Raw genomic sequence first — 13,056 nt, forward strand, 5'->3', positions numbered from 1 at the left:
TCCCTCAGCTCTATGTTGCTATAGCACGGAACACACTTTGGTGAGCTTCAAATGCAGCAGACGCACATGAGGAAGCTGGAATGGGGCATTTTGGCAGCCAACTGAGTTTCTTTACCGATTTTGTACATCTGGTACCAGCAGTCGACAAGGCCGCTTCAGCAGCGGTCAGATCCTCAAAGATCACAGAGCAACAGCAAGGCCTACTTCCTTCTATTTCAACGCTTGTTAACAGAAGATTTACAAAGTAAAACACGACTTAACTTTAATTCCTAAGTTTCTAGAACCAGTTCTGGCCAACGCATTAGCACGGGACCTGGAGCAGGAAGGCCGAATCAGGAAGGCTGTGTGCAGGCTCTGTTCTCAAGGAAAGCAGAGCATCCAGAAGGACAGAGCCCCGCCAGACTCAACAGCTGCTCCCTATCTCTGCGTTCCGCCCTTGTCCCGCTAGCAGAGCCCGCGGCGCTGCCACAACCACCCTCTTCTTCCTCAGGCGCCGCCCGCCCTGCCCGCCCGCGGCCAAAATGGCGCGCCTCCCTCCCACAACCCCCCGCGCTGCCCTTAACTAAAATGGCCGGCGGCGGCTTCTCCCTCGCTCCCTTCACTGCCCTCCCTCAAAATGGCGGCCAGCTCTCGCGAGAAGCTGCCACGGCGGCGGGCGCGCATGCGCGCTGCGCCGAGCGGTGCATGCCGGGCGCTCCCGCCCCGCCGTTCCCGCCGTGACGCTGCAGATAACGAGGCCGCTCCCGCCGCCCCTCAGCGCGGCCTCCCGCCGAGGATGGTGGGCGTGAAGGTGATCGCCAACGATACCGAGTTCCAGCCTGAGCTCAGCGCTGCCGGTTCCCGCCTGGCTGTGGTGAAGTTCACCATGCGGGGGTGAGTGAGGGGCCTCCCGGTTCCTGTCACGGCGGGCAGGGGTGGTGGTGGGGGAGCGTCCCGGGGCGGCGGTCGCCGCCCCGGGACGCTTCCCCCCGCCACTCCTGCCCCTAGGCCCTCTGAGGCGGCCTCGTCCCTCCCTTTTGTGTCTTTAGCTAGCAGGATTTTGCCTTGTGGTGAAAGATGCTGGAGCTGAACGCGTTAGGTGGAAAAAAATGGAGTTAGCATTAATTAATAGCATTAATTAATAGGTGAAGCTAATCCTGTGGCATTGAAACTGTCTGAGGAAGCCAGAGTTAGCCCTTCGTGGTGTGTTTCTAAATGTCGTTCTTAATTGTGTCACCAGGATTGCTCGCCGTCTGCCAGCCAGGTAGGAGGGTTGTTTTTACGTGTCAGAACGTGAATGTGCTCATGGTTTGGGGCTAATCTGCCTTTTTTTTGTCAAAAAAAAAAGATTGAGCTTAATGTGTTTTATTTTCACAGATGTGGCCCTTGTTTGAGGATAGCCCCAGCTTTCAATGCTCTGAGCAACAAATACCCCCAGGCGACTTTTTTGGAAGTAGACGTGCATCAATGCCAGGTTGGTATTAAAAAACATATTTTCAGTTGTAAGAGAAAGAGCAGATAATGTAGTGAGTGGGAAACTGGGAGAAAAACTGTTCAGGCAGTATACTAAGAGTAGTATCCTGTGGCTGTTCATGCATTTGGTGAATCACAAATAGCTGTGTTGTGAAATTCTCCAAAATTAGGATATAGAATCACAGAGTGGTTGGGTTGGAAGGGACCTCCAAGACCATCCAGTTCCAACCCTCCTGCCATGGGCAGGGACACCCTCCACTACACCAGGTTGCCCAAAGCCTCATCCAACGTGGCCTTGAACACTTCCAGGGATGGGGCATCCACAGCTTCTCTGGGCAACCTGTGCCAGTGCCTCACCACCCTCTGAGTTAAAAATTTCTTCCTTATATTCAATCTAAATCTGCTGTGAACATAGAACACTTATTTCTAAAAGTATTCTTGCAGTTGTGATATCCTTCATTTTGCAGACAGTTGAACAGTTCCTGCTGCTTGTGCCATTTAGATAACACCATGAAACATGGAAGATGGCACCAGTATGAATAAAAAAGATTAAGTCTTTCCAAAGAAATATTGGCATAATTCTCGAGCAAAACCATAAATGCAATAAACAGATACGATTAGTGGGACTAGATTCCTCTCGAGTACTACTCGACTGTTTTGAACAGCCAACAATGTTGCAGCTGAGCTATTGATTGACTTAAGGGTCGTTAACGAAAATGAACAATGAAATGTTGAAAGGAAGTGTCTGGAATGACTACAAGTTGTAACGGAGAGAGATGAATGGAAAAGTGGTAACAGTGTTTGCAAATGACACTAAATTATGGGAAGATTGGGAAAAACTGCTGTGGGTGCATAACAGTGTGAATATAGGTAGAAATCAAATTGAATTCACCACCTACAGCAGCAGGCAGCAATTCCTGAGCGTGCATGAGTGTGGCTTGGGAGGGGGAAGGAACGCAGGTGTGAAGAAAGCTTGTGAAATAAAAGTGTTAAATTAAGCTGTCCTCCACTTTTGAGAGCAAGTGAGTAAAAGGATTTTTATGGTGCATCAACAAATCTCCTGACAATGTGAAGTCCGTTCAAAGAGTGCCCAAATCTATAAAGGTTTAGGAGGGCCTGAAAAATTGAAATGAATTTAAAATTGTTGCTTGTTTATAAAGTAACAAATGTTGTTTGTAAGGTTTGAGGTGGTGTGGCTTGATTAGTGCTTGTGTTCTTATCTCGATGGAGAAGGCTGATGTTTCTGATATTGGTGATGCTCTGTTAGGTAACACTTTGTAACTGATTTATGCATTCTAGGGAACAGCTGCTACCAATAATATATCAGCAACACCAACCTTTCTCTTTTTCCGGAACAAAGTGCGGATCGACCAATATCAGGGAGCAGATGCTGTAGGTTTGGAAGAAAAAATTAAACAGCACCTGGAGAACGATCCTGGAAACAGCGAAGATACAGATATCCCAAAAGGATATGTATGCACCTCTTAAGTTTTATTTTTTTGCATAACTTGCTGATGAGATATTCCCAAATCCTGTAGACTAAGGAAATAACTTGTAACCTTTTAGTGGTTTGTAGAAAAGAAAAAAAAATTCTCTATGTATGTTCTCAGACGGAATAATTTTTAAACCTTGCATCAACATCTCTCATGACTAAAACTTGAGTTTTAAACTTTTTCAAAGAATTTAAAAAATTGATCTTATTTTTAAGATTTTTTTTTTATCATTGCATGATTTGCCTGTGTCTTCTAGTTAAATAAAAACTCTGTAGGGATGCTTGAATTTTTGGCCAGAACTTCAATAAGGAAGCAACCACCTTAAAAACATGGGTGCTCTCAGAACATTATTTTTATGTTGTTAAATACCAAATGAGGTTTTTTTGGGAGGCTGGATGTTTTAAGTTCATAGCCAGCCATATCCAATGAGGCAAACATAAGCAGGGTGCAAATCCAGCTGAATTTTTCTTGTTTAATTAAACTTCAGGGGTGCAGGTCGCTTGGATTCTTGGTAGACCCCAGCACACATTGCACTCTTGATTTATAATCATGGTGAAATCCTCTGTGGAACTGTGGGGCAAGGGGTAGTCTTCTAGTTTTTTCTGCAATATATAGTATATTTTTGGGGAGGCCCATTCCTGTTTGTCTTTTCTTTCCTGTTAAGTCCGTCGTAGCTCCAATCTAACGTCAGTTTGTCTGCGTCGTGGTGTGACTTATGATGCTGTAGCCTTGTTTACCAAAAATGTATCTGAAATTTCTCCCTGTGCCCAAGTTCTTGTTTTCAGAACACCAAGCACGTGTTCCAGGGGTGTGGGATTTGAACAGGAGGGGGAAAATTTTCAGTTCTGGAGGACACACCTGAGTACTGTAGCGTTGGGAGTTTTTGCTCGTGATGCCTCTTGATACAAACCCCTGAGGTTTTCTGCGTGCTGGGTTATTTTAACCTGTTGGGTGAAGAATTTCACTCATTCCAATGCTTACTAATCCCAGATTGTGCACTCAGCGATGCTCTTGCTTTCGCTTTCAGATGGATTTAATGCCATTTATCAACAAAGCCGGCTGTGAATGTCTGAATGAGAGTGATGAGCACGGGTTTGATAACTGTTTACGTAAAGACTCTACCTACTTGGAGTCGGACTGTGACGAGCAGGTACAGTAGATATTTTTAAGTGAGATATTTTCAATGATGGTGTCGTTTCCAGCTTTCCCAGCTGAAACCAGGACAGATGGTTTGGTCTGCAAGCGTTTTTTAAGTCTGCTTTGTGTCGTTATGGTAGTGTAAGAAAGAGTGGGAGATGGTAGTAGAATGTAAGTAAAATTGGTATACAAGGGTCGTAGTAGCATTTCCAGTCTCACATCCCTTTATGTATGGAAAAAACTCCAAGTGGAGTAGCATTTGCTGAATATTTTCAAGTGGCAGACTAGTGCACGCGTAGAATATTGCGAAGGTAACTACTTAATTTTATTTCACAGACTTGGTTCTGGTTAATTATTGTGCTATGTTTGTTTCTGAGAATGAAGAAAAGAGTTTTTAAGAGTAACTTTATTTTTTTTTTTTCCACAGCTGCTTATTACCGTAGCGTTTAGTCAGCCTGTCAAGCTTTATTCTATGAAACTTCAGGGGCCAGATAATGGTGAGTGAAGTTTCTCTTTAATCATATCTTTGAAACCAAAGCCTTGCTCATGTTTAGCTGAATTTTCTAAAAATGATGCTGTTGTTCCTGGAACCTTCTACCTTCTGAGAATCCCACAGGAGCTTCGGTAAGCTTATTGTAAATGAATTACGTAACAAATGATCTCACTCCTTTTTCACTGACCTTGTGTAGGGGTGTTTGGTGTGTCACAAATACAAATATTTACTACAGTTTGATACAAACTTAGGTTTAACTCAAGAATTAATGTGAAAGCTGCTGAAAGTCATAGCTTAGCTTTTAGGGTGACTCAGTTTACCTTATCAAATGACATAAAGTGTTCAGGTGTTCTGTGATACAGCAAAACTAAATTTTTAGACTTTTTGTTGGATTTTTTTCCTGTAGAATTCTCTGGGACACGTAGGCAAGTAATTTGACTTTGGATGTCCTTCAGTATCCAGGGTGGTGGTGTAGGGCTGGCAGGTAGAACTACAGAAGCTCATGCTTTATCTAGAGACTGTGATAAGTGAGGGCTTCTCAAGCAGCATTTTGAAAATATATTTCAACAAAGAAATACCTCTCCTGTATTTTTAACACAGGGCAAGGTCCAAAGTACATCAAAATCTTTATCAACCTTCCTCGATCTATGGATTTTGAGGAAGCGGAAAGAAGTGAACCAACTCAAGCCCTGGAGCTGACACCAGATGATATTAAAGAAGATGGCATTGTCCAGCTTCGCTACGTAAAATTTCAGAACGTTAACAGTGTGACTGTAAGTAAAGTTTCTGTTCTGAAGTCTGTGCAGGCCGGAAACTTCATGGGCTTTTAAAGCTGTGCACGTTTGTGGATTTCATTGCAAATCGCAGAAGGGTTTGGGTTGGAAGGGACCTCAAAGACCATCCAGTTCCAACCCCCCTGCTGTGGGCAGGGACACCCTCCACTATACCAGGTTGCCCAAAGCCTCATCCAGCCTGGCCTTGAACACTTCCAGGGATGGGGCAGCCCCAGCTTCTCTGGGCAACCTGTTCCAGTGCCTCACCACCCTCTGAGTGGAAAATTTATTTCTTAGATCCAATCTAAATCTCCCCTCTTTCACGCTACGAGTATTTCAGGCAGTGAAGGTGAGACAAGGCCATGTTCTTCTGACCTGGTGCGAGACGTGAGGTTGGCTTTCACCTCTTGATGAGCTAGTGTGCTGTTTAACATAACTTGCCTTCTTACTGACTGACCTTCTTGGAAGGCATCTTGTTCCTTTGAAGCTTTGAGGAGACAAGGAATCCAGTTTCTCAGTAATCTGATGGCAGAAATGACAGATTTCCCCGACTATCCAGTGAAACACTTGCCATGTCTTTAACCTCCATCCCTGGGAGGGTTTTTAAATGCGGTAAAGAAAGTACTTTCGTCTTTTAATGAGCTCTCTAATTCTCTGGCTGTCAGAGTCTTTCCACAGATTTCAGGTAGGATTTTTGACTCTTGAGTGCAGGTGTGGTTTCTTCTCAGTTTTAAAACCTGGATTCTAGTGCAATATGTGTGATGACAGCATTGATGCTGGAATCATCATCTGTCTCCTGCAGTGTTGCGTTGAACTATTTTTTTCCAGTACGACCCCGGAATTCCCTTCTATGGAAATGCTTTTCACGGCTTGAATTTTGCATTTGGAAAGACATGGCCTTACAGTTGGTTAGAGGCTTTTATAACTGGAAAAAGTGTTAATTTGGTTAGTTCAATAACCTTGGGCACCCAACTTTTGTGTGATAATTCAGTTTACCTTAGCTCTTGTTTGTTTTTTTTCTTTAGTTGTTTGTCCAATCCAATCATGGTGATGAAGAGACAACAAGAATTACGTACTTCACGTTTATTGGAACTCCAGTCCAAGCAACAAATATGAATGACTTCAAGCGAGTGAGTCCTTTCTTAAAAGCACTTTGGAATGTTTTAAACCTACTCAGAAATGGGTTGATGGAGCAAATACACTTGGTTGTTACTGCAATTCCACAACTTGAGATAGTTTTGGCATCCAGAAGAAAACGTGTAGCTTTATCTTGCACATCTTTGGTCTTGCTGACAAATTTTTGGTTGTCAACTTTGTAAAAATAACTGATAAGGATGTATATATGAAAACTTCAGGGACTCTCAAGTTAGGTACACTACAATGTTGGTTTGATAACTGTGAGATTTGTGTCTGGATTTTGAAACTTGCTTTCTAAGGGTGTTCTGGAAGTAGAGAAGCAATGGCATGTACAAATTAAACAGGCTCCTCGTGATTGATTTGACTTCTACTTGGAAGGATTTTATTCACTGAGCAGCATTCAGGAAAGTATTTGGTCACAAGGTGTCTGGTACTAAACACATCTGCTTTTTAAAAGGAAATGAAGCAAACAATTTGTTGCAGTATAACTTTAGACACACTAGTGCTGAACAGCAAGGCACTCTCAATTCTTGATTTATTTTTTTTGGGAGGGAATGTGAAATGGGTTTGAAAGGATTGCGACTTCAAAGCCACCTAATGACTTTTTCAAAACGTAACAAGTCTTTTTAAAATAAACTGCTTTCAAACTTAGTAGCCTTTGTAAAAGGGCAAATATTGTTGTAACACCTGCCTGCAAACTACTGCGTAGGTGACCAGTAACACTGAAAGCATTACAGAATTTATTACACAAATAACCTGTAACTTCAGAAGGTTAAAACCACTCACACCAGCATGTCACATACTGTTTAACTCCATCTTAACTTCTACATGTGAAACTCAATATCTCTGCAGGTAATAATTGAGTTAATAAATAGAGTTTAACAGGTTTTGCTGCTTTTTAATGAAACTTGAAGTCATTGAAAAAGTTGTTCTAATGTACTAAAATTAACTGGATGTCAATTTTAGACCTTCCTAGTGTAGCACTTCCAATTATCCCCAAACTCAAAATAGGTTAATTGATTTACAATCTGCTTGCTTTTTTTTTTTGTATGGCTCTTTTGTCAGTACCTATTGAGGCATCTCCTGCAATGAGTTGTGCAATTACTATTTTAACACCGTTAATCTGCATTTCTGGTGGTGTTGGGAGGGAAACGTGACTCTGACTTGGTACTTGATCTGTCTCACTTTCAATTCTCCGTAAACTCTGTAAGTTGGTTTCGCTTTCAAAAGTACCGAAAGTTTGTTTTGGACAAGTGCTCTTTTTAAAACTGACCTTCTGATTGTTAAAGGAGTGATTTATTTTTTAAAAATTGGTAATCCTGGTTGAGATGCGCTTGGTAAAGCGATTCAGTTTGGGTTTTTTAGAATGTTGCATGGGTTTGAGACTAGTTGTTGAGCCTCCACAACATGTTTCCTACAGTTTTTAAGTTGCACGGACAAAATGTCAGTTTGGACACAGTACTGAAGTGCTGCCTTAGCCTGAAACTGCTGTAAAAACCTGAGCTCCAGTCAGTGTGTGTGTGGGGAGTGGATTTTGTTTTTTTTTTTTTAATTCACACATAGCCTCACACAACCCTCTAAAGGCATTAAAAATAGGGTGGATCTGCAGGCACCTCAGCCCTCCACTGCATTTCCAGGGGATTTACGGATACCTCGCGGTTCTGGATGCAGTACGGATGCTTGGAAGCTGCTGTATGGCCTGGTAAACACCACACCAGTTACCAGTTTGGTTTCCTTCAAGTTGGCAGTCGTGGCACCATCAAGGAGTGTGCCTTTGTGTCTTGTGGCATCCATTTAGATGGAAGGAGGGAGAGTTTGAAATGGGAGAGGGTGCAAACCTACACCACTAGGTGTGCAGCAAACAGTGGCACGGTGTTAGCGCGGTGCTGCTGACCTCAGGGTGCTGAGGAGCTGGTCAGAATGGCCCAAAATAGAGGAGCAGGTGTTTCTGGGTCATGGAGTGGCTAATCCAGTCTCAATTCAGGTTGACACTCTGTTGACACTGTGTAATATTCCTACTTTGCTTCCTGAACATGTAAAAATTAAAATATTTCATCGTGACAAATGGGATGGTGGAGTCTGGCAGAGCTGCAGTGCTCTTAGGAATTTCAACTTCTGTTTCCTCTCTTCCAGTGATCCTGTCAGCTCTGAAACCTTAATATTGCGTTGGGCATGAATTATATTTAGGTTTGTAGATTAACTGGGAAACCTTGTTTTCCTTTAGTTGAAAAAGGTGCTTTCAAACTCGTTTCGATACGCTGTGTGTATCCTGCTCCTTGCACAACTTGATTTTTGCCTTCTGGGGAGGAGGGAAGTCTTCAGAGGGACGGTAAAGGTGACCAGAGATGTTTCTTGGCCACACAAGGTCCTACTGAAGGTATAACTGATCGTGCAAGTGACTGTAGTAGACTTCATTTGAGATTTTTCCTGTGCACAGAGGCATTTCTTAGTTGGACGACTTTGGGCAGACAGCTAAAAATGTAAAGGTGCAGGTTCTGTGGGATTTTTACCATCAACTGGTAGCTTAGTTGAGGTGGGTTCCAGTGAGTCTTGTCAGGGACTTGGATTTTGATGTCCATCAAAGGGTTTTGATGTCCAGTATAGTTCGTTTTTGTTAATACCAGAAGTGAACCATCCTGCTGCTCAGGTTTGAGCTTGAGGCATGGGATTTTTCCCGTCCCCTCTTGAATGAAGGCTTGCTTTCTGCTCAGAACTGCTTATTTGCTGCTTTTTTTTTTTCTTGTAATGTTTTGTTTGTTTTTCAGCTTAACTTGCCATTTCTAAAGAACTAAAAGGCAGAAGAAATTAAAAAGCAATAATAAGATTGAAATGGTCTTGCACTACTCCCTTCCTTGCTCCCTCTGCTCACCTGGCATCTCTTTCACCCTTTCCACAATCTCAGCACTGACACAAGAGCCGCCTTCTTTTTTTGGGGTTGGACTAGATGACCTTTGAAGGTCCCTTCCAGCCCTAACCATTCTATGAGGTTTCTCCATCCTATGGAGAAGAGGAGGCTCCGGGGTGACCTTATAGCGGTCTTCCAGTACCTCAAGGGGGCCTACAAGAAAGATGGAGGGAGGCTGTTCAGGAGGGCCTGTTGTGATAGGACAAGGGGTAATGGTTTTAAAATAGAGGGAGGTAGATTCAGGTTGGATATTAGGAAAAAATTTTTTACCATGAGAGTTGTAGAACACTGGAACAGGTTGCTCAGAGAGGTGGTGGATGCTCCATCCCTGGAGATGTTCCAGGCCAGGTTGGACGAGGCCCTGAGCAACCTGATCTAGTTGGAGATGGCCCTGTTCCTTGCAGGGGGGTTGGACTAGATGACCTTTGAAGGTCCCTTCCAGCCCTAACCATTCTATGATTCTCTGCAACTTCTACTGTCAGGAAGAGCCTTCTCTACCTTCTGACTCATCAGCTCTTCTTTCACTTCCACTCCCTGCTCCAAATCTTACCTTAAACCCTCTTCTTTACCTTCCAGCCTTCCCCGTTTCCATCCCACTGTTACCCTGAACTTGACATTCTAAAGGCATACCATACCATGCTTTCAAGAATTATTTTTGTGACTGATTTTTCAGCCCATATTGAGTCTCGTAAAGCTGTTTGAGATGCAGCTCGTGAAATGCTCCTCTAAGACCCAACTTTTTTTGATATCTTGGTGTCCTTCTTTGTCGTGACCCTTCACTAAGTAGAAGGCAAGCCAGAATGGGCTGCAAGGTACTACTCTTTACTGTCCCTCTGGTGGCACTGGCTCAGGGAAGACCCAGTGAGGAGATGGTGAGTGTTGGTCCATGTGTGGCCTGATGAGGGTTCTCCAACACCAACAAAACCAAAAAAGCCGCTACCTTGGGATGCACTAGATGGCGTTTTTTTTCTGTAAAAGGAAGGAAAACGGAGCTACTTGTGAGAAGAAGAATGCCAATTGTTTGGTTGAAGTTTAACTAGCCTGTTTGCTTTTGGGAAGGTGGGGTGGGATGGTCAGAAGATGGGGGTTCGTTGGCCTGTGGTGACAAAACAGCCGTATCGGTGTGATTGATTTCCACAGATAATTCCCATGGGCCAGTTGTCGCTTTCTGCCTCCGACTGGTATAGCAAGAGTTTTCATTGATGTTCCACACTTGCTAACATCTAATTTTTAATCTTTTAATTGTGGTTTTTCTTTTTTTTTTTTTAATTTTGCTTAATCTGTGTGTGAACACAGTTTGGTGCTTTGGAAACACGTAAAGAATAAATACTGCTTCTTGACAAGTTTAACTATATATATTTTTTTTAACTTGATTAATTGGATCTTAATGCAAGTGATTGGGCTTCTGATTTTTTTCCTTTTTTTCCCCTCATGTTGTCAGATTGGAATTTTCCTGACTTTAAGCATTAGGTTGAATTTGCAGCTTGGTAAACGCTCCTGGTCAAGGGTTCCTTGGAGGTGAAAATGGTCTTTAAAAGCACTTTTCACCAGTAGATCTCAGTTCCTTTGTGACAGTGATAACTTGGCTCACCGAAACCAGCTGGAGAGTCAAACTTCAGGAGGGAAGATTTTTCCCAAATGAAAAAAGAGGAAGAATCAGAACGAATAAATCGGGAATTGGTGCCTTGTGCACGGTCCCTCCTGCAGTTTGAAGTCTTATACTCGGAGACTGACTTTCTGTTTATTTGGGTTTGGCTGATAAATGGATTTTTTTTTTTCAAGGATCTGCTAGAATTCTGTCCAAATGTTTTCAGAAAGTGACTAAAATGGCCTCGTCTTCTGCTCTGATGCTTTTGTGCTCGGTTACCTTGACGGAGGGGACTGGATACTCTTTGGCAACGAGCTCCTCTCCCTCCAAACCAGTCCGTAGGGTGCTGGAGTGGTGCTTGCTGGTGGCTGGCGCATCGACTCGCCAGAGTCTGCTGCCAGCGGGGATCTTTTCAGGAAAGGGAAGCACTAAGCTGACTCCGATTCCAAGTGGAGTTTGCAGAGTTGGAGATTGGAAGGAGACTTGGTAAGGAACAATGTTTTAACGAGGAATAACTGCTAATGAGGTGACTTCCAGATTTCTTTATAGGTTTGAACTGCATTTGGAGGTAAACGTGATGCCAAGGGAAAGGAACAGATTTATTTCTACGAGCACCCAGTGGGTCTCTTCCCACTGTAATATTTTATGTAGCGTGTTCAGGTTGAACACTTGGTATATAACATAGATTTTTCAGCGTGATTTTTAAACAGAACAGACATATTTGGTCTGTTCTGTTGCAGTTCCTGTCTTCTAATTCTTCCCAAAATAAGACTGCATTAGTACTAAAGACAAAGTTTCTCGTGGGCCTTGCATCCCTCTCAACCTTTCAGAGGGAATCACAGCTTCTGCAGGTGCTACCCTAACGCATGCTTAAATGCATTGAGCTGCAAACGCAGTTGCACTTGTTTGAGACTGACTTGAAAAAGGATGTTTGCGGGTTAAACGTTGTTTCTGTGGTGTTTTTTTTTTTCTCTTATCAGGTAGTTGGCAAAAAAGGAGAGAGCCACTAGGACGCAGAAGACACTGGAAGGCCTTATTGCAATCAAAGAGATCTTCACTTTTATCTCCAACTCCTGGATAATTGCTTGACCATAACCAGAGACTGTCAATCTGTTCCATTTAATGCCATTACCAATAAATCCTTGCTTTTATGGAGACAGAGTTCCCTTAGCGTGTTTCTCTTGTAATCCTCCTACGTGTATTTGTAAATAAAACTCAGTACTTTTGCCAAGTGGAATTTTGTTAGTCTGGTGACTGTGGCTCTTCCCTCTGTTCCGGTCAAACTTCAAAACTCGACTGGCTTATCTTTAGGAACAGGAGACGTGACGGAGCGTGCGTTCCTTCGGAGAGTTGAAAATGTCAAACAGAAGTAAAACGCAGAATGGCCTTCAGAGGCTGGCTGAAAACAAAATCCCAGCTGCTTTGTCCTGAGACGGAGGGAACTTGGGATCGTTGTTCCTACAAAAAAAAAAATACAGGTGCTTCTCAGATAGTAGCAACTTCCCTTCTTTTGGAAATTCCCATTTCCTTCAAAAAGCCCACGAGGAGGAAACATGTTTGAAGTTACCGTTCCATGACCTTGTGGATTTGTCCCAAACAGCGTGCTAAGGATTCTGGAGTCTTTTGAAAGTGTTTTGTGTTTTTAATATTATTAAATATTATTTAATATTATTAGAAAACACTGCCCTGGTTTCCAGGCTCCAGTGAGCGGTGCGGTTGTGGCAATTCAGAGGTTTGTGTGCCCCACCTGAGCGTAAATTCTGTGTTTTTTTTTATTGGGGGTTTTTCCTCTCTCTGCATCGTGATAAGGAAATGTTTTAATGCAAATACTAATTTTACATCTTAATTGGCATTCCTATACTACTTTGGTAAATTTTCTTGGAAGTGTGCCCTGAGTCATTTTAATAAATCAGGCATTGATCAGCACCATATACTTCTAATACTGTATAAAGTCCCAGTAAAACTTGCTAAGTGTTTTAATTGGCATAATTAATTTCTTTGTAAAGTGAAATTTGTTACATTTCTAATTACCATAAATCCCACTAAGGCTTAAATCCTGTCCTAATTGGCATTCCTTC

At 42.8% G+C, this 13,056-nt stretch overlaps 1 protein-coding gene across 4 annotated transcripts; it reads left to right on the forward strand.

The window, feature by feature from the left end:
* Positions 1 to 704: 704 nt before the first annotated feature.
* Positions 705 to 12,215, forward strand: TXNL1 (thioredoxin like 1). Of its 4 annotated transcripts, XM_086629364.1 has the most exons (9): positions 842 to 873; positions 1,125 to 1,243; positions 1,357 to 1,453; positions 2,813 to 2,925; positions 3,973 to 4,095; positions 4,510 to 4,579; positions 5,176 to 5,348; positions 6,374 to 6,478; positions 11,173 to 11,694. In XM_086629364.1, exons 3-9 carry the CDS (start codon positions 1,357 to 1,359, stop codon positions 11,209 to 11,211), a joined length of 720 nt encoding a protein of 239 aa, XP_086485490.1. In that variant the 5' UTR covers positions 842 to 873; positions 1,125 to 1,243; the 3' UTR covers positions 11,212 to 11,694. The 4 variants fall into 4 exon arrangements, with proteins under 4 accessions (XP_086485489.1, XP_086485488.1, XP_086485487.1 ...); XM_086629363.1 differs by lacking the exons at positions 1,125 to 1,243; positions 11,173 to 11,694 and adding an exon at positions 11,959 to 12,215 and having other exon boundaries at positions 705 to 873; positions 2,752 to 2,925; XM_086629362.1 differs by lacking the exon at positions 1,125 to 1,243 and having other exon boundaries at positions 705 to 873; positions 2,752 to 2,925.
* Positions 12,216 to 13,056: the final 841 nt, after the last annotated feature.

This window comes from Tauraco erythrolophus, chromosome Z, assembly GCF_009769465.1.
Source record: "Tauraco erythrolophus isolate bTauEry1 chromosome Z, bTauEry1.pri, whole genome shotgun sequence".
In the NCBI taxonomy this organism is placed as follows: Eukaryota; Metazoa; Chordata; class Aves; order Musophagiformes; family Musophagidae; genus Tauraco; species Tauraco erythrolophus.

Coding starts and splice junctions, on each gene's coding strand:
- TXNL1 (XM_086629361.1), top strand. CDS start 776: ATGGTGGGCGTGAAGGTGATCGCCAACGATACCGAGTTCCAGCCTGAG. Junction 874..1,356: donor GTGAAGTTCACCATGCGGGG/GTGAGTGAGGGG, acceptor TTATTTTCACAG/ATGTGGCCCTTGTTTGAGGA. Junction 2,926..3,972: donor CAGATATCCCAAAAGGATAT/GTATGCACCTCT, acceptor TTTCGCTTTCAG/ATGGATTTAATGCCATTTAT.